Source organism: Balaenoptera borealis (genome assembly GCF_965194805.1).
Source record: "Balaenoptera borealis genome assembly, chromosome: 6".
In the NCBI taxonomy this organism is placed as follows: domain Eukaryota; kingdom Metazoa; phylum Chordata; class Mammalia; order Artiodactyla; family Balaenopteridae; genus Balaenoptera; species Balaenoptera borealis.
This window is the reverse complement of record NC_138863.1, coordinates 1831978-1853411: the sequence shown is the minus strand read 5'-3', so window position 1 is coordinate 1853411 and position 21434 is coordinate 1831978. Positions and strand designations below refer to the sequence as shown.

Below are 21434 nucleotides of genomic sequence, written 5' to 3'. Positions count from 1 at the left end.
CCTGCCAAGGCAGGGGCCACTGGTTCGAGCCCAGGTCCGGGAAGACCCCACGTGCCGTGGAGCAACTAAGCCCGTGCGCCACAACTACTGAGCCTGCACTCTAGAGCCCACGCGCCATAACTACCGAGCCTGCGTGCTGCAACTACTGAAGCCCATGCTCTGCAACAAGAGAAGCCACCGCAATGAGAAGCCCGCGCACCGCAACAAGAGAAGCCACCGCTCGCCGCAACTAGAGGAAGCCGGCGCACAGCAACGAAGACCCAATGCAGCCAAAAATAAAATAAATAAATAAATAAATTTTAAAATGATAATAATAATAAATAAATTGCCATCAGCCACAAAAGCTCCCTCAGTGAAAGGCCTGAAGACCATCTCTTAACAATAACAAATCAAACAAGAATACAGAATCAGAGAGCACGTGTGAGCCCTGGGAGAACACAGTTACGAGCAGACAACAAATCCCCCAGTTAGCGGCCACTCAATAATTACCATTGGTGATGTTTACACCAATCTTACAGGACTCTTTATGAGTGCTATGGCAAAAGGAGTAAAAATAAGCAGATGTAAGATACGCGTGCATTTTATTTTTTAAAAAATATCACTTTTAAATAAGGCTCCCCACTACTTTGGAAAAGTATACAGTATTAGCAGAAGTGAGAAGAACGGTTATAACGTCGATCATCGCTGTTCATCTTAAAATCCCAAAAGCTCTGAAGCTGTGCTGCAGCCTCGATGGTTCCAGTGCCGAGTCAGGATCACTGCACTCAGGCAGCAGCAGCGGGAACCCCGGGCCGGGAAGGAGGAGGAGGAGGGCTGGGGGGACACAGAGCCTGAAGTCCAACAGCACGAGGCCACTGTTGGCCATCCCAGCTTACGACCCGAACAGACGGTCAGAACCCAGAACCCGACGCAGCCTCGAGGGAGTGGCCACCTCCCTGCCCCCCTGGGCCGAGTGCGCCCGGAGACCAGGCTCTGGCCGAGTTCATCCCCCCTATTTCCGCTTGTTTTGTGGGAAGGGAGGGGCAAACATGAAAACCCCACCATCAGGTGTCTTTCCATCATACGCTGCTTAGCACTCCCTCTCACAGGCCAATATTCCCAGCACCTTACTAAGTGGGGAAAAAGCAAACCCATGTAAAAACACGAGGCCAGATATGATTCTAAAAAGTTTACAGTCGTTTGCCTCATTTGATTCTTTTCTTGATCATTATAATTTTCCCAGAAGTGTCCATTTTTTATCATGGTCTCACAAAATAAGCAAATAAAAGGCTCTTAGGTGGAAGTAACATGAGACGTTTCAACCAAAATCTCCCAAATTAACCTGGTCTGCCAGCCCCCCAGTCAGCTCTCAGGACTGGCAAAGAGAAGCTCAAAGAACTTCAGAAATACACTAGTGACATGCTGTGAGCCCTGCAAACGCCAAGAAGCTCAGCCACGGCCAAGCCACGCACGCTTAAACCAAGGGAACACAAAGCACATGTCCCAGGAGGGCACAGAGCGCGCGCCCGGATGCGAGGCCCATACCCCTTCTCCACGCCAACAGGGTCTCGGAACCGAGAGGGGATGGGCCCGCGTGGACCTGGGTACAGCTTCCCCTCCTGGTCAGGACCCCGTCCCCAACGCACACCTCTCCACTCCCATCTCCCACCTCTGCCAGCCCAGCTCTCACCTCCGGGCCCCTCTGGGGCATCTCAGCCTCTGTGCCCCACGGGGCAGGCGAGCTCCTGCCCTGCTCCCCGCTCAGCTCACACGTCCTGACCTCACACACCCCTTCTGAGGGACCCCAGCCCCCCGGCCCATGCCCTCTCCACATGAACCACACCGTACCAAGGGGGCCGGCGCCTCCGTCTGGCCTGGCCCGGGGACCCCACGCAGGTCAGCAGGATGGATTCCTAACTGGTCCGGCGCGGCCCGCGTCTGCCCAGCAGAGGTGCACACGTCCCTCAAGGGAAGATGACTGATTCCAGTTCCAGGATGGCCTCTGAGTAGATACCTGGCCTTAGGCAGGGCACTGGATGGCAGTCAAGACTGGTTTCCTCACGGACAGAACAGGAATAACACAGTGTTCTAGCTCACTTCCCAGGGCCGTCATGCAAAATGAATGAAATAACCCGTAAAGCACAATTCAGAACCAAGTCGCTATTCATTCTGGACCCCTAAAAGCGCAGCAGAGTTTGACTTGCAGTTTAAGCAGTGTTGATTCATTACTATTATAAGCTTTAAACATCGACGGTTTTTTAAACAGAGCAGCCCCGGCCTTTCACAGCCCAGCGTCTGGGGGTGGCCGCCCAGCACCCCCCTGTCCCCACCGCTGGGCGCCTCAATCACGGCCTTTCTGTTCCACCGACAAGCTGCGCTCGCTGGTTTCTAATGATCCTGGTACAGGGCTTTCTATGTCAAATACATACCGGGAGTTCATTCTTAAATTTCAATATCGTTAATCATCTAACATTCAGCTTCTCAGAATTCAGAAATTTGCATTTCTACAATGGTGGCTTTGAAATAAAGGACATAAATGCAAATGTTCCACAAACCGTATAAGAATTTTCAGAGAATTGCCAAAACAAACCATCAATGCTCCATTGACAGTGAATTTTCTGAGCTCTTCGTAACGACTGAGTATTCGTGATTTTTAAGAGACAAAACACAATTTGAGGATTTTTTTTTAAAAAGGAGGTTGAAAAAGAAGTCGTTATGTCTCCATGATTTCCAGAACAAACCTTGACTGATTAAGACTCAGATAATGATGGTGTGGAGGATCCGGGGCCAAGACAACTCAAGGGCTGCAACTGAAGCGCCGGGTGCCCGGAGGAGCCTGGGGGACGCTCGCAGACAGGAAACGCACGGGGTGTTTGTGAACCTGCCCTCGAGAAAGCAGAAGCGGGCGGTACCAGGAGCCCACGAGTACCTCCCACCCCAGGGGCCACCTGAACAATGAGGCTCCCCGCCATCCCCCCAAGACACCTGCATTCGGCACGACTTCGGGAACCCGGCTCCTCTCCCTGTGTCCCCGGGGCTCAGCCTTGCTCTCCCCGTGCAGAACCCCGGGCCCGCCAGCCGCTGGGGACTCTCCATGGCTCCCAGAAATGGCATGAACAAGCTCTTCTCCAGCTGCTCCCGTCTTCCGACGGGCGTGATCACAGCCTCCATCTCCTGGCTTAAGCTCCCAGGACTCTGCCGGCCGCACCTGCTGGCTCCACACCCTGCCTCCTGAAAGCCCAGGCCTGGGCCTCCCCGGGCCTTGCCCAAGGCCACTCCCGGCTCCCCAGCTCTCCTCCTGTGGCCCAGGGCCTCGCACAGGGTCCACGACCCACCCCCAGCAGCTCAGAATCAATGGCTTCTTCGTGTTAGTTGCAAGTCCTTAAAATTCACTTCTCCCCTTAAAACTTCACAGTATTCCTGAAACACTGAATCCTTGCAAAGCATAATTTAAATGATATAAAAAATGTGTCTTTCTGAGATCATTTCTATATTAAAATGTTAACACCCTTGGTGGCCAAACTGGATGAAATAAACAGACTCGAGATCCAACAAAGCAAGACCAGGGCTCCGGCTCAGACCAGCGGAGGCCAAGAGCCTTCTCCTGGGAGACTTACAGGATTAGAACTTGACGACGGCCTGAAGAAATCAAACTATGTTGAAACTCATTAATCACCAAGTTATTGTTGACACAGGCTTTTTAGCTGCTTTTATGTGGACGGGGCATTTCAGATTGAAGGGGATACTAAGAAATCAGAGTATGGTCCAAATTAAAACACGGGTCTGAAATATACACGTTTCCCTCAAAATAGTTACCCTGTTTTTAACACGATACAGGGAGGGATGGGGCACTTGAATGACGGTCAGCCAGCTCTCCGCCGAGGGCGTGGTCTGGACGCCCACACACAGGTCCAGGAGGCTCTGTACGGGGCTCCCTAAGGTCTACAGTCCCTCCTCCAGACCCGCTCTAGGCAGAAACGTTACTGCAAAGAAGGTGAGCTGCACGGGGTGGGGTGGGAGTGGCAGAAAGGTGGCCGAGCGACAGCGTCTGGTTCTCCTGTAAGCCAGCCGAGGCTCCCTTATCCTAGCACCGTCCAACCACAAGGAACTCTACAGTGTTCATCTGAGGAAAACAAAGGAAGAGGGAGGAACGAAGGAGCCCGTGCCTGTCCTGCCAGCCGACCCACGGACTGTCTACAGTCGCTCAGTCCGGCCGGGGACTCGGCTTCGAAGCCGAGGCCCTGCGTCCTAATAGCCCCCGACCCCCTGGGCACATCCCAGCAGGGCAAGGCTTGGAGTGCTGGGGTAGACAGGAAGCACAACATCTCAGAGGCTCTTTTTATTCTTCCTGCTCTCAAAGAAGAGTTCTCTTAGACTAAATCAAGCCCGGCCCTTTCCTCAGGCTGCTCGCATCATTAGAAATAGTTATCCAGAGCAATAAAACCCAACAGTTAACAGTTTTACGTCAGAGAACCAGGGCCTGGCTCTGGCAAAGTTCAGAAAGAACGGCAATAAAATCATAACGCATACCTCACCCAACACCAGAGGGAGTGTTCAAGGCAAACGGGGGAGAGAAAAATCCTACACATCAAATGAAAAGGTCATTTTATCATCGGGCCGAAGCCAGCCGACGCTGCAAGCGTGAGAGGAGGGGCCCACAGCGGCTGGCCTCCCCCGGCCCCGGCGCCGAGGGCCACACAGGAGCTGGCAGAGCAGCGGCCAGGACACGGAGGCACCCAGGTGCCGCAGGGGGAGGGAGGGTGCGCGGCCAGGAGAGACTGACACCGCAGGTCCCAGGGATGTAGAGACTGAAACAGGACTCGTCTGCTCGGGCTCAAGACAAGACAGAGAACGGCGAGAAATGCCTGTTCAGAAGAGCGAATTGAACAAGTCAGTGTTAATTAGTTCTCTTCCTCCCTCAAATCCACTAAAATGACAAAAGATAAATATAAACATGAAGGGAGTTGCAGCGAGGCTAGACAGTGGGAAAGCAGTAGCGTCGACTGACAAGAAACCTGGAGGAATTTCCTAGAGAATGTACATCCCAGGGGATCCAAGTGATGGGGAAACCATCACTGGTGAGCAGACAGTCGCCCCAGGCTGGCAACGGCCTTGTGGAGGAGCGGGTGTGCAGACCCACAGCTCAGCCCAACTGCCAGCCCAAAACGGCCCGGGGGAAGCGGCAGGGCAGCCGGGGGCGGGGGGCGACCGGCCGGCCGGCGTGCCGACCCTCGTGGTGGCAGGCACTGTTTGCGGTCCCTTGCTGCAGCTGCAGGGGCTGCTCGGGGAAGGAGGGCGCGCCCCTGAAGGAGAGCGTCGGGCCCCAAGCGCACCACTCCCCACATCAGAAGGAAGAGGGGGTCCGAGGCTCGGCCACAAGGCAGCCCTGCCTCGCCAGCTGCACCCACTGAGAGAGACCGAGGTTCCAGCGTCAAGAACGACACGCACACACCAGGCAGGACACGACGGCAGTCAACAGCCACGGGTGAACGCCCCACGAGAGACGCAAGACTCTGGGCAGGAGAAAAAAGCAAAACCCAGCTAGATCTCTGCTGTTCACGGGGACCAGGCTTGTGAGGGTAAGATAAGAGGGCAGAGAAGCGTTTCTCAGCCCAAAGAAACCAAGGGCAGAAATACTTTTAGGAGACTGATTAACTTTGGGGCAAAGAAACATGAAACAAAGAGAAATACGTTGTATTTTGTAAAGAGAACAGGGAAATACGTTGTATTTTGTTACGAGACAAGGGCCACCAAGAGGTAACAGTCATTAGGTTTTTAGCGCTGAAAAACACACTGGAATACATAAAGCCAAAAACGGTCCATAAAATGGTCTTTTTGTAAAAAGAATATTACAAACTAGAATCATAATGGAAAGCACACATTTCTCTAGAAATCGAGGAGACAAAAAAGATAAAGCCATACTGATTTAAATAACTCAATTAACTTCATATGTATAGACAAAATAACATATAGAGAAAAAAATACACACATATACTCCTATGTATAAATATATTTGGCCCTTGAACAACACGGGATTGAACTGCGCGAACCACTTACGGTGGATTTTTTTCATAGTTAAGTACCACGGTACCATGCCATCCGTGATGGGTTGAATTCTCGGACATGGAATCGCAGACACAGAGGAGCCAAGTGCGGATGCGGGGAGCCGAATATAAATTACACGTGGATTTTCTACTGTGGACAGGCTCGGCACCTAACCCCCGTGCTGTTCGAGGGTCAACTGTATGTAATACTTATGAATGAGAAAACTTTACATACAGTATTGATGTATACGTAGAGACTTCTTTAGACCAAAAAAAAAAAAACAAGAAGAAGAAGAAAGAAAAAAATAAGGGAAAAAAGAGCACTCTTTCTCTTCAAATGCCTGGTGGCATGTACGAGATCCGATTATATCTATAGCAGCTCATGCAAAAGAAGTGCACCCCCATTTATACAGGAATGTAAATTCAAACAATAATTTCTCCCGAGAATGCTGACAAGAATGAAATAGACTGAATTCACCTAGTGCAGGTGCCAATGAAGAAAAGTATCTATGCTCATAAACTACGATTAAGAAAAGTTGAGGCAGAGTTTCTGGAGCAATTTGAGGGTAAACTTAGAAGTTTTAAATGCACAAGCCCACCAACCCAGCAATTCTACCTCTTGGAATTGATCCAGTGGAGATACTTATAGAAGCGTATGTTCAAAATATATGTATAATAATTGTTTGATGCCGGTTTGGGGCTGTTATAAATACCACTGCAACCACATAAATATCCATCTTCGAGCTACCAAAAATAAGTCAGTTTGATATACATACTGACATCAAAAGATGCTCATAATGCACTAAAATGGAAAAAATAAAACACAGAACCCCAGAGATAGAACGATTACACTCTATTAAAACATTTACACACACCCCCTACCTGTTCAGACACAGGAGAAAGGCATGTCCCCAACTCTGAGTGGGAGGGAGAGTCCACGGTCTACCTCACCCACTTCGATCCAGACTGCTGAATTTTGTTTGACACTTTGTATCAAGCAGTACATGAACGATTTAAATCAATAAAGCCTTCATATCTAAATATAACCGGGAATCCTGCTCTCGGGAGCTTCAGACAACTCTGATCGGGCCAAGGAGAGGGGTGTGAACGTGCGGGGGGGCCAATCCCCAAGGGAGAGACCACACCACGCCCCGCCCCTCTCTGCTGAGCCGGACCCCCAGCCACACTGACGGATGTGGTGCCTCAAGGATGCCCTGCACCTGCCCAGGCAGACTCAGGACAACTGACAGCTAAGTGGCCCAAGGCCACACTGTGCTGGACGGTGAGGCGGGACAAGGCAGGGATCCCAGCTTGGTCGGAGCGAGCACGGTGACTCTGCGACGGGGGAGGAGGAGCCCCGAACGCGTGTGTCCGCAACATGCTTCTGAAGCTAAGAGCCACACAAACGTCGTTCCCGGCCCCATCTGGCCACTTACTAGCTCTGTGACCTGGGACAAGTCACTTCTTCCCGCCAGGTGGGAGACGTTTAGGGCCTAGTGAGGAGTCAATGCGCATATGATGCTTATTAGTGCAGCGCCTAATAAAAAGCCTCGGGCACCAGGAGTGATGCCCCTTGGCCACCACTGATGGGCACCAATCGTGCTTCTTCTCAGACTCGGCCCAGAGGCCCTCCCACCCCCACGGCCCCCAGAAACAAAGCAGCTGGAGACGAAAGCAGCTCTCCAGACCACAAGTGGACGTGTACCCATCACCTCCCTGAAGCACCAGAGAAACGGGTGCCGCTCAAGTCGGCATGCAGGTCCCGGCCGAGGCTGGACCCCACGTCTCCGTGAGGCCCTCCTCAGCCCTCCGCCACTGAGATGAAGAGCAGCCTACTGTGCCCTCGGGGCCGTGGTAAACCGACGGCGGTCATGATGGAGGACCCAGTGGGAGACCCAGGACCAGCTGTGGGGCAGCGCATCCGCCAAGAGGACCCAGGGCCCCGCTTACCTGGATGGCTTTGGGAGCTCATTGCGAGCAGCGGCTTCTCCTTTAAGGGATTCAAAAGGGCTCAAAACTTCCACATGAACGAGAGCTCCAAAGAGCCCCAGAGTCCCACCGGCACATACAAATCCAGCGACACGCACGGCTGATCCACGGCCACGGAAACTCCCCGTCTCGCCGACCACGTAGTGGGCCCAGTTATCCAAAGGAGGGCAGGGGTCTCCCCGGGCTCTCAGGAGACAACCTGTCTGGGGAGAGAAAGGGGAGGCTTTGGTTAGGAGGTGAAGGCCCCCCTGGATCACCACATGGAGCACGGAACCAATCATTCATGCTCCACCCCCGTCTCTACCATGGATTGCTAAAACACTCACGTGGAACCATCATTGCAAACTTTTACTAACAAAACGTCCAAGTAGTTTGTACATGTATGTAAATACGTGTAACAGCGTATCTGTGGCACAACCTCGACGCTGAGGACGGAAAACATTTTAAACGAGAAATCACTTTAAGCCCACTCCCCACACACACATTTTTTCATTTTCGCCATATCCCCGACTATTCCTATTTTACGTAGCGGCAATCTTAGAGTTTAAGTTTAAATTCAGCTTCCCTCGCTTATACCCTAAATGGTTTCCCAGGTTTCCATCTTCCTAATAACCATTTCCTCAATTTATTTCCATTTTCTGATCGTAAAAGTAAAACATGCTAATCACAGGAAGTATTTAAAAAGTGATCCGTGATGCCATGACACAGAGGCAAACACTTGGTAACATTCTGATGCATTTCCCTGCCGTTGTTCTTCTTCGCCTTTCGCCCATACTGGCTGCTAGCTCTACACTTGGACACCCTATTCCCTTTGCTGACGTGACAGTCAGGCATTTTCCAATGTCATGAACAACTCTTGGTAACAGCGCTTTGAAGGCCGCTTCCCTCTGCGTCTGTGACGGGAGCTGCCTGCCGCCTCCCTGGGAGGACCTGCCCCTCCCCCACTCCAGGTGGCTCTGATGAGCCCTGCCAGTCATAGGCCCGTCCCCAGACGGGAGGGTGGCACGTAATGTGAGCAGAGCTCATCAAATCCTCTTCCCAAGACCACCCTCTTCCACAGATCACAGGCACCTAACAGAGGAGGAGCCCAAAGAAACCAGGACACGGATTCCCACCACCAAGCGTCTGCCTCTGTGGGATGGCGGCACCAATGACTTCTTAAATACTTTGCTGTGATGAGGATCTTTCGCTTTACAATCGGAATACAGAGATAAATGGAGGAAATGGTAACTATGAAAATCCTCCTACTGACCCCGGCTCAGGGGTCCTCTGAGGCCTATCATCCGCTCCTTTAATAGTGTGACAAATTCCTGTTTTTGATTAAATTATTCAAGGATTTTTTCCCCCTATTGCTTATAACCAAAGAACCCTAACCTATTCATCATGTAAAGGATTAAACCCCAATTATACGTTATCTATAGCCCTGTGTTTAATATCTTTATGATTACTGTTCTATATCTGTTTATTTCCTTAGGAAACACAGTAACTTATTTATTCATCTCTTGAATGGATAAAGAAGATGTGGCATATACATATATATGGAATAGTAGCCATAAAAGGTGAATGAAATAATGCCATTTGCAGCAAGACGGATGGACCTAGAGACGATCGTACTAAGTGAAGTAAGTCAGAAAGACAAATATCATATGATATCATTTATATGTGGAATCTAAACTATGACACGAATGAACTTATCTACAAAACAGAAACAGACGCCCAGACACAGAGAACAAGTCTTTGCCAAGCAGGGGAGAGGGGAGGGATGGAGTGGGAGGCTGGGATTAGCAGATGAAAACTATTATATACAGAATGGATAAACAACAAGGTCCTACTGTATAGCACAGGGAACTTTATTCAATATTCTGTGATAAACCAGAATGGAAAAGAATATGAAAAGGTATATATATATGTATAACTGAGTCACGTTGCTGTACAGCAGAAATTCATACGACATGGTAGATCAACCACACTTCAATAAAATTTTAGAAAAAACGGAATTTGTATTCATCTCTTGACCAGAAAGAAACACCATTGTCTTGAAAGCAATGCAGATGGTATATTTTGCAAACCCTTGCAAGTCTCGGATGGCTCTGTATCCTTCACACAAAAATCACAACTTGGCTGGGTATAAAAGTCTTGGATCACAAATATTTCTCCCTCAAAATCTTAGCCACTGCCCCACCCTCAGATACCGAAAACCCTGGCCCAGCAAAGCAGCACTTCCTTTCCAGGGAACCTTCGGGGCTGAGTTCTGAGGCTTTCTTCTGTCTGGATTCTGCCAGGATTTTTTTTTTTACTTTAATCTTGAAATTCAAAAATGTTGTCAGAAGATGTATGGTCAGAGTCTCTTTCCCTTTATTTTGCTCCAAACATGAACCTTTCAACACACACAGGTCTTTTTTCTGCTCAGGAAAATGCTCTTCAATCACATTTTGATAATTGTTTTGGCATCTCCAGAGCTTCTCACACTGTCTGGCTGAAACCTCCCCACCGTATCCGGCCTCTCTCAGCACCGGCACATCGTCGTTTATTCTGCATCCCAAGAGCCTTCGCCAGTGTGTTCTCCACAGCACTGCTCCTAGTTTCCACGATATCCGTTTTATTCCTATGGCTTTTCATACAGATTTTAACTAAACCTTAAGCTCTTTGTTTCAAACGTTTCCCTTTACAGCTCATTCCATTATCTTTTCCTCTCAGCTGATTCCCTCCTCATGACCTTCTGTTCTGTTTGTCTTCCTAGTCAAAGTCTTTTGAAATTTCTTTTTTCTGATTCTGACTATAAATTGTTTTCAGAGGTATATTTGTCTTCTGCTTTTCAGGATAGTTCCCTTTCCCCCACATTCTGGGATACCTTTTGAGACCCCATGGTGGGTATTATTTGTTTATTTATCCTCAAATAAGAATAGCTGTGGTCCAGGGACTTCCCGGGTGGTCCAGTGGTTAAGACTGCACTCCCAATGCAGGGGGCCCAGGTTTGATCCCTGGTCAGGGAAGTAGATCCCACATGCCGCAACTAAAAAAAGATTCTGCATGCCACAACTAAAGATTCCGCAGGCTGCAACTGAAGACCCCGCATGCCGCAACTAAAAGACCTCACACACTGCAGCTAAGACCCGGCACAGCCAAATAAATAAATAAATAAATATTAAAAAAAAAAAAAAAAAAAGAATAGCTGTGGTCCAGACCTGAGTTTTTCCCAAAGACTCTGTCCTCTGCTCCAACCCCCTCCTCTGTCTACTGCAATAGTGGCTAAAACGCTTCTCAGAACCACCCCATCTGCACAGCCCCAAACCAAACGCCTAGTGTCCAGCAGGCTCTCACCTAGTGCGAGGCTGCCAGACTGAGACGGCTCTCTTCCCAGACGCAGACTGAACAGAACACAGAAGCTTCTGCTATAATACAATATATACGCTCTGGAAGAACCTCACACTCCAAAATCCTGCATACTAAAAATACCTGGGCTTATGAAAAAAAATAAGGTTGGAGCAGACTATTCAAAACTGCAATTTAATAACCAGGGTACTACAAAAATCAACACTAACTCTAATGTTTAAATTACCATAGTTTAAAAAAAAGACATGTAAAATTCCTAATAAATAAAAAGTCCTTATAAAAGGTGGCAATGGTTTGATGAGAGAGGTTAAAAGGAAGAACTGAAGCTTCTGAGTTATGGAATCGGGGACAGAACATACAAAGATGGAGAAAACCGTGCAATAAACATTTTCGAGAAGGAGCACTCGGCCAAAACGAGCCAGAGGCAGAGCCGAGGTGGGGGAGGAAGGTGCCCACAGACGCAGGCCATCCCTCCAGGGTCACCACGTCCAGCCTGTGGGTGTCCTTCACGGTCAAACCCCGTTCCTTGATGGTAAGAAGCATCAATGAAGCAGGAAAAATCAAGTGTGACCCAGCTCGACTTCTGCATTACACTGACACCTCTCCCCCATGTACCAGTAGGACATGAGCTACTTCAAGTCATAAGAACATGCCTTGGGACCTCCCTGGCAGTCCAGCAGTTAAGACTTCACCTTCCAATGCAGGGGGTGAGGGTTCAATCCTTGGTAGGGGAGCTAAGATCCCACATGCCTCACAGCCAAAAAACTAAAACATAAAACAAAAGCAACATTGTAACAAATTCAACAAAGACTTTAAAAATGGTCCATATCAAAATAAAAAAATCTTTAAAGAAAAGAACATGCCTTGTTACAGGGCAGGATGTATATGAAAGAACCTATACAACCCCAGTGGACTCATTTCCTACGGCTGCCACCGTAACAAAGGACCACAGACTGAGTGGTTTAAAAACCACAGAAATATATTGTTCACATTCTGGAGGCAAGGAAGTTTCAGAAGTCTGAAACCCAGGTGTCAGTGAGGCCGTCCCCAAAAGCTGTAGGGAAATCCTTCCTGGCCTCTTCCAGCCTCTGGCAGTTGTGGCATCTTTGGTGCTCCTGGGCTGGCAGCTGCAGGGCCCCAAACCCTGCTTTCTCCCGTGGGTCTGCCTCCACACGGCCGTCTTCTTAGAAGGACACAGTCACAGCAGATTAGGGGCTCAACCAACTTCAGTGTGACTTCATCTTACTGGGTTACATCTGCAAAGACCCTATTCCCATATAAGTTCACACTCTGAGGTAGTGGGGGTCAGGATTTCAATACAGCTTTTGGGTGGGGGGGACACAATCCAATACCTAACGCCCAGTAAGCACTGCACCCAGGCTCTTCCCTGACAGCTCCCCTACCAGCCTCTCCAGCGTTGTGTGAACCCGGATGGTTCCAGAGAGAAATGTGCCTCCGTCACTTCACAATCCTCTGCATCATAACCAGACCGCATTCCACGTAGGCCAGCTCCCTCAGGCGGAGAGGCATGGGGTCTGGCAAGCAGCCCCCTGCAGCACAGGGACAGATGCCCAGTGTCCTGGCTGGGTCAGAGGGCGACTCTGGAAGTCCCAGGGGAGACAGTGGGGAAGGGGGTCTCCCTCTCTGCTCTCATCTGAACCTCCAGCTGCATCATTTAGCCCAGTTCCTCCGACCTCAGCCACACCAAGTCTATCAGGAGACTCTGCACCCTGGGTCTCTGAGAGGAACCAGAAACTTCCGGTCAGTTGTTGGTTGGCAGTCCAGCTCACAGCTGAGAGCGCTGGCATGAGAGCCAAGGCCACCAGCGTCCTGGGCTCCAGGTGTGAATCTCAGGTCACATTTTAATACGAACATGACCTTGAGCAAGCAGTCGGACCTCTCTGTGCCCCACTTCCTAACCTATGGGAATGGGGATGAGGATGGGAAACAGCACCGTGAACATCACAGGAGTGTTATAAGGACTAAACGCGTTAGCACAGGAGAAGCACCGTGACAGGGCTGGCGCATAGATAACATCCAAATACGAGCTATTGATTCGATCATTATTTATCTTAGACCAAAAGCTTCCAATAAAGTTTTGACAATTTCCCTGGGGACAATCAGAATTCTGCTTCTAGTCAAAATAGAATAACACAGTCCAGATTTACTCTCCTACACAAAGCAGCTCCAACAGACAAAATATATGCAACTATGGCTTCCAGACACTGGACATCAGGCATGTGACCCCTGAGGAGACACAAACATGATGAACTGCCCAGTGGCCCCAGCTGACTGCTCGAGACAGTTTCCAGGTACCAGTGCAGGGAGGACACAGAAAACATTTGAAGGAATAATGGCTTAAATTTCCCAAATTTGATGGAACTATAAACCCATAGATCCAAGAAGTTCAACCAACTCCAAGCACAAACACATAATGAAGATTACACCTGGCCAGAACATAATCAAATTATTTAAAACCAGTTTTAAGATAATGTCTCAAAAGCAGTTGGGAAGGAAAAGTCACATCACAGACAGAAAAACAAAAATAAGGACAACAGCAGATTTCTCAGTGGAAAGAATGCAAGCCAGAAGACAATGGAGCAACACCTTTCAAAGGGACACACACACACACACACACACACACACAAATGCTGCACTGTGTGAAAAAAAAATCTTTCAAAAACAAAGGTGAAATAGAGACGTTTTCAGGTACTCAAAAGCTGAAAATATTCATCACCAGCAGATCTGCACTAAAAGAAATCTCAAAGGCAAAAGGAAAATCGTACCAGATGGAAACACAGAGGAGTGAAGAGCTTCAGAAATGGGAACCATACAGGTAAATAGAAAAGATTCTTCTCTGATGCTGAATCTCTTTTGAAGAGAACTGTTTAATGCAAAAGTAATATATGTACTAGGAAAACATATGTCAAAAATAACACAAAGACTGGGAGGGGACAAACAGAAGTATACTGTAGTATGTTCTTACATTAGACATGAAGTAGTTTAACCTTGAATATAAGACTGTGATAAGCTGAAGATGTAGACTATAAATCCTAAAGTCCCCACTTAAAAAAGAAATGATTATAATTAACAAGTCAATAAGGAAAATATAATACAATCATAAAAATACTCAATCCAAATGAAGGCAGAAGAAGAGAAAAAAAAGAACACAAAAGTGACAAATAGAAAACAAAAAGCAAGATGGTAGCTTTAAACCAAACAATATCAATGACCAGATCAAATGGTCTAAACGTCCCAATTAAAGGGGTTGTCGGATTGGATAAAAAAGCAAGACCCTGCTTCCAGAGTATAAAGAGGAATTATGTGAGGTAGGACTAAAAATAGTTTAGAGAGAAGAGGTCGTGCATTTTATTGTAAAATAGATCTTCCCCAAGCATCACGGACCCAACCATATGCTGCCTACAAGGAACGTGTTTTAAGTAGTGAAAGATGGAAAAAGATATATCATGCAAATACTAATCAAAAGAAAGCTATAATGTTCACATTAATATCAGACAAAGTAAATGTTAACGAAAGAATATCACCAGAGATAAAGAAGGTCATTTCATAACGATCAAGGGGTCAGTTCATTAAAAGGACATAACATTCCTAAACATGTAAGCACCTGATAACAGAGCTTCATACATGAAGCAAAAACTAGTAAAAGTGTAAGGAGAAATGGACAAATCTGTAGTTGGAAATTTCAACACCCTGCTCTTAATAGTGGTTAGAACAGGTAGACAGAAAATTAGCAAGAGCGCAGAAGACACGAACAACACCATCACCCAACCTGACCAAGACGACGTTTATAGAACACTTTATGAACAACAGCAGAATACATGTTCTTCACATTCTTTTTAAATGCACACAGAATACTTACCAAGACAGACCATCTTTTGGTCTCAATAAATTTTAAAAGACTCAAGTCAAGATATACAAAGTATGTTTTCTGACTTGAAATTAAATTAGAAATCAGTAACAGAAAGATATCTGGAAAACCAAATATTTGGAAACTAAATAATATACCTCATGGGTCAAAGAAGAAATTAAAACAGAAATTATGAAGTATTTTGAAATGAATGAAAATGAAGCACAACGTATTTGTAGTGCTGAGAGAGAAGTTTATAGCACTGAATGCCTGTATGAGAGAAGAAGGTCCTAAGTCAGTGACCTCAGGTTTTACTGTAAGAAACTAGAAAAAGGATAAACCAGACCCAAAATAGCAGAAAAAAGGCAATAACAAAGAGCAGAAATCAATGAAATAGAAAAATCAATGAAACTAAACGCTGATTCTTTGAGATAGTAAAATGGATAAACCTCTAGCTAAACTGACCAGGAAAAACAGAGAAAGAAGACACAAATTAACAACATCCAGAATGAGAGGGGATTAACTGTAGACCGTACAGATATGAAATTAATGATAAGGAAATATGATGAACAACTTTATGCCAATAAATCTGACAATTTAGATGAAATAAACAAATGTCCTAAAAGACCCAGACTATCAAAGCTGACTCAAGAAGAGAGAGACCAGGATCCCTGCACTGGGCTTCTTCACTGCTATGGAACCCACCGGGGGAAATCCGGTCTACAATTCTCACTGTCTTGGTTATTTGCCTAACGGTGATGTCTAACTTCCCTCCTTTCTTCTGCATGTATTAATTAGAATGCCACTGCAAGGATGAGCTATCACTTGTCCATCTCGCTGTTTAATCATTTATTTATATCAGTATGAATTTATGGATTTTTTATTTTATTCTGTGCATGATAATCCAACACCACCATTACTTATTTTGTCATTCAAGCTTCGGCCACTGGAAGCGCCCATGTTTTTCTGACAAGCCCCCACCCCCATCTTTTATTTTTTTTTTTTAGCACTTCCTTACTTTCTACTTCCACAAGGTGTCCCTGTCACAAGCTTGGAATCAACCACTTCTCCTGGGAGCCCTGGTTCTCTTTTTTGGAGAACTGTGCGTAGACACTAAGATCTGGGTGCCGGAGGTGCTCGTTACTGGTGGGTGTCACTGCTGTAGGACCCTCCCTGCACACAGTACGTTTGACACTAACACACACATTTATATTTTAGTGCCTATCTATTGGTTTATATTTTTTTAAATCATAAGTTTACACTGACACCTCAGATTCCAAACCAACATCACAGGTGGATTTTAGTCTCCCCCTTTCCTGATTTTCAACTTATTTCTCCAGCAGTGAGAAACCTGGTTCTTACGTGCTACAGTCTGTTTGCTTACTTGCTCTACTCTACTATACATTCTAGTATAAAGTACTTTCACAACTGCTGACCCACACACGACGAGACTCAGAATTCACGTCCAGTTCTTGCCTCCAGCCTCACAGTATGTGGTCAGGACGCAGGTTCCCACAGTGACCCGAGCAGCTCTTCCCTTCCGAGCCCCTTCAGTGCAGTGGCTTATGTATTTATTATGTGATAGAACTCGACTCATTTGTCAGTATTTGTATTTCATTTCAGTTTCCCCCACCCACATCCTTGTTGGTTTTAACTGTTTATTTTTTGGATATGCGAAGAGTAAGAAATTTTTAAGAAAAAAAAAAACATGTTCATATTGATATTTGCAATTACATTTAAGATTTTACAGGGTTTTAATGTAAATTTCTCTTGCTTAAAGAAAAAAAAGCTTTTGTATTATGGAAATTTCAAACTATACAAAGTAAACACAATAGTATGAGCCCACAGCACCCAGCGTCAACGATTACTGGCACCCGGCCAGTCGGGCTTCACCTATATCTCCTTTTACACACATTGACATGTCCAAAGTGTAACTGTGCAATATAAATGGGTAAACCTGTGTAACCCATTTTTCCTCCTCTGATTTTTCCTTTGATATGATCTAGTCAGAATCCAGTTCTGTTATGAACAGTGGGCTTTGCTCATATCATGTCCTCTATTTCGGGGGAAGCAGAAGCCCCTGAAGGTTTCTGAGCAGTACAGAGAGTTGGGGCAGGGTCCGGGGCAGGCCAAGGTGACAGCACCAACCCAGACATGGCCTCCCTCCCCAGAGCCAGGGCTCGGGCCCCTGAGGAGGGTGTGATGAGAACACTCCCTCCACTTAGCCCCTTCCCAGCCTCTGGGCTCCTCTGTGGCCATCAGTGGCCCCTGCCAGCCCAGATACGTCATCCCCTGGCTGCATCTGGTTATGGCCGTCTCAGAGCCCGGTTGTGCCTGGGCCCCCAGCCCCCTGGGAGAAAGGCAGTGGGAGCCGGGCTTGGAGAAAAAGACCGGGGAGAGTCTGGAACAGTGGGCCTGGAACTAGGAGGCTGAAGACCCAGTTCTAGAACCCGACAGGCACAACCGCAATGCCTGGTCTGTGAACGCTTCTCTCTAGAATACAGAGGGAGGTAAGAACTCGGGCTCTAGAACACAGGCATGTTAGGAGGAAAGCGTATCCACCAGTGCTTCAAGGTTACAAGCAACAGAAGTGGCCCCTGGATGAACTAGGTAAACAAAGACCTCCCAGAAGGATCTAGAGAGCTAGGTGTGGGGGGGATATGGAGGGGGGGCCTGGAGGCAGGACTTAACAGACAGCGGACAGGCCCTGCAGGAACACTGCCTGAGACTCGTTTTCCAAGGGGCCCACATCGGCCGGGCCGTGAGGCACACCTCTTGGTGGGGCCAGGGCCAGACACCTCGACTGGCAGCCCGCCCAAAGGGAACCCAGTGGGAAAGGGGTCATTCCCCAGAGGCAGGCTAGGGGCTGTGACAGGACAGGAGGACACTGGGCTGGGCAGGCAAGGCCGCAGGGGAGCCGGACGCTGGGCCCAGCACTGTTCCCAGCGGGGCTGAAGCAGGGGGCCCCGACAGCCGGGACTATGGGGCCTCCCCAGCTGCCCGACTTCCCCTTCCTGATGAACAGTAACGTCTGTCTCCCGTGCTCGGGGTAAGTGCCAGGGGAACCAGCGGGCCCACACGTGTCCCTGAACAGCACCGGGCCCGGCATGGGAGGCCTGGGCTGCATCGGCCCAGCATCCCCCCGGCGAGCTGCACGACCTTGGACCAGTCTTTCGTCCTCCCTGGGCTGCTTCTCCCTGTAAGACTCCGGGCTGGAGTAAACCAGCGCTCACTGGGGTGTTTTCAGCGGCGCTCACAGGAGAAGCTTTATGAAGAAAGGCTCAGCGGCCAAAGGCCACAGCGAAAGCAGGACCCAGCGCTGCCTCCGGCCCTTTGCACACACGTGGCCTGCGGCCCCAGGGCCGGGCACCAAGCAGCCATCAACTCCCCAGCCGTCGCCCCTCTGCAGCCCTGTGCCCACGTGTCCGTGGGCTCGCTCCCCCACTTTTCTCCACTGTATCTCCCCAGAGGGGCGTTCCCTCACAGCACTGCCCCGCCGCTGCCGTCCCCCTGCTCTTTCCCTTCCAAGCCCCTTTCTTCCTCTGATATCGTATGAGATGCCAAACTGGTATCTTCATGTGATCATTTCCCCGCTGTCAGCCCCGCTGCCCCAGGGTGGAGCGTAAGCTCCGTGACCTCTGTGACCCGCGGCCCTTCTCGAACCCTAGAGGGTGGCGCACAGCAGGCCCGCAACAAAAATGGGCCAAGCTGAATGAACTTTTGAAAAGGTTTCCTGACTCCACCTCAGAAATCACCTCGGAAGGGGCTGAGGTCAAAGTCGAACTGCAAAAGCAACAGCGCTCTGCCTTTCGGAGATGAAGGGAAGAAATCAAGGACCGCGTCTCAGGTGGAAGATTCCAGAAGTGCAAAAGCGCGTGGGGCCTCAGGACACCCACTGCCTCAGAGAGGGCCCGGGGCTGCGACCAGAAAAGCAAAGCAATGGGTAACTCAAGGAGCCCTTTCAACCCTCACTCAGGACACCTCAGTTAAATAAGGACCCGTGCAAGTCATGAAGATGCTGGGGCAGAGGAGAAAATGCCAAGTTAACTCCTGACAAAGGGAGCGGAACCACCTGGACCCCACAAGGAGAGCCAAGTCTTTAATATTCAGTCTACGAGGATAACCGACCAATAAAGCTGCCCGACTTGTTTATTAACCACGTTTCTCCTCTGTCTGCCACTCCATCAGCATCTCTGTAGGGGGAAGGTATATGAACAACCCAATGGAATATTCACAGTATAAAAATAAACTAGGGGGCTTCCCTGGTGGCGCAGTGGTTGAGAATCTGCCTGCTAATGCAGGGGACATGGGTTCGAGCCCTGGTCTGGGAAGATCCCACATGCCGCGGAGCAACTAGGCCCATGAGCCACAACTACTGAGCCTGCGCGTCTGGAGCCTGTGCTCTGCAACAAGAGAGGCTGCGATAATGAGAGGCCCGCGCACCGCGATGAAGAGTGGCCCCCGCTTGCCGCAACTAGAGAAAGCCCTCCCACAGAAACGAAGACCCAACACAGCCAAAAATAAATATATATAAAAATAAATAAATAAAAGATTGCTATTAATTTAAAAAAATAAATAAACTAGGAATTTAACCTTTTAATAAAATAAAATTCAAGTGTGAAATAGTTCTTTTCATCTTGACATAAATGTCTAATGACACTTTACTAACCAGTAGATTATCGCTTTTCTAAGAAAACACAGACAACACATGGTATTAAGATCTCAAAAATTAGAGGAGTGTAAAGTTTCTGAAACCTTTTCATGAATAACATTTGAAATTTATGTCTGTACATCTCTTACTAAAGTATATACTTCTGATAAATATTAGACAAATGTTGAACATACTATGACTGGAAACACAACTGCTTTCATGATTATATTCGTTCCTGATTTATGACATAAATTAAAAGCCCACACTTGGGACAGTGAACGGTAGCAAGGAATCTGTAATTCTGACTTTTAGAAAGACGGGCATGATCATTCCACTAAATAAACAGTCTCTGACACTAAGCACGTATTTATACAAAGACATCTCTTTATTTTTATTTCTGTTCCATACAGAATAAAGGAAACTAAACGCATCACTACGGCCTGTGTGTGCTACTATTTCCTTCGCCAAACACTTTGAATCTAGAATTACCTATAGTTCTTCCCTCCTGCAGCTGCCCTTGGAAATTTTAGTTGACCTAATTTCAGGGAATAAGCCATAAACTTTCCAAAGAATAAAAGTCTTAGAAACTATAAATCATTAAGAGAACATTCTTTTAAAAATCTTGTTACGAGACCACATAGAAATGTGGGAGCGCAAAGAGGACATGTTTTCTCACTCACCACAATCTTCTGCATCCCATCACATGGACAAAGAAGGACCACAGCTCAAAGTCCATATTCCTCCCCACCACGGCCTCAGCCTGCCAGGCTGGCGGGGGAACAGCAAGCTGTTCAAGAGACCAAAAAGAGAACCAAGAGCCACACAGCCTGCAGCGCCCCAAAGCAGGATGAAGGACACAAGTCATCAGCTGAAGACAACAGAGAGCCATGGTCAGAATCACAAATGAGGTCAGGATATCCCCTCTCACCACATCCATTCAACACCATACTGGTGATACTAACCAGGACAATAAGGCAGGAAAAAGAAATGAAAGGAACAAGGATGGGAAAGGAACAAGATACCGCACTGTTCACACACAGAAAACCCAAAACAATTTACCAACAACCATCAAAACTCCTAAATGAACTTAACAAGACCACGGGGTACAATGTCGATATACAAAAATCCACTGTATTTCTACATACTGGCAATAACCAAATCAAAAATAAGCTTTAAAAAAGATACCATTTACAATAACATCCAATATCGGCAAATATCCAGGGCTAAATCTACCAAAATATATATAAGAACGCTACACATTAAACTATGAAACATTATAAGTAAATTTAAAGATCTAAATAAATCTAAATATGGAGGAATATACCCTGTACAAGGATTGGAAGACCCAATATGGTTAAATGTCAGTGTTCATGTTAATGTTCCCCAAATTAACCGGTAGTCAATGCAGTCTCAATCAAAATCCCACCAGAAGTTTTTTGAAAATTGACAAGTCAATTTCAAATTTTACATGGAAGTACAAAGGTCCTAGAATAGCAATCTTGAGGAAAAACAGACCTGGACAACTTACACTACTAAATATCAAGATTTATTATAAACCTATGTAATTAAG

At 47.5% G+C, this 21434-nt stretch overlaps 1 protein-coding gene across 1 annotated transcript in view; it reads right to left on the bottom strand.

Moving 5' to 3' along the window:
- Positions 1–21434, bottom strand: part of HDAC4 (histone deacetylase 4) — a 292757-nt gene that overhangs the window by 240675 nt on the left and 30648 nt on the right. The window contains exon 2 of the mRNA XM_082396983.1: positions 7974–8215. Coding sequence (XP_082253109.1) covers positions 7974–7995 — 22 coding nt within the window. The 5' untranslated portion in view covers positions 7996–8215. The remainder of the gene's footprint in view (positions 1–7973; positions 8216–21434) is intronic.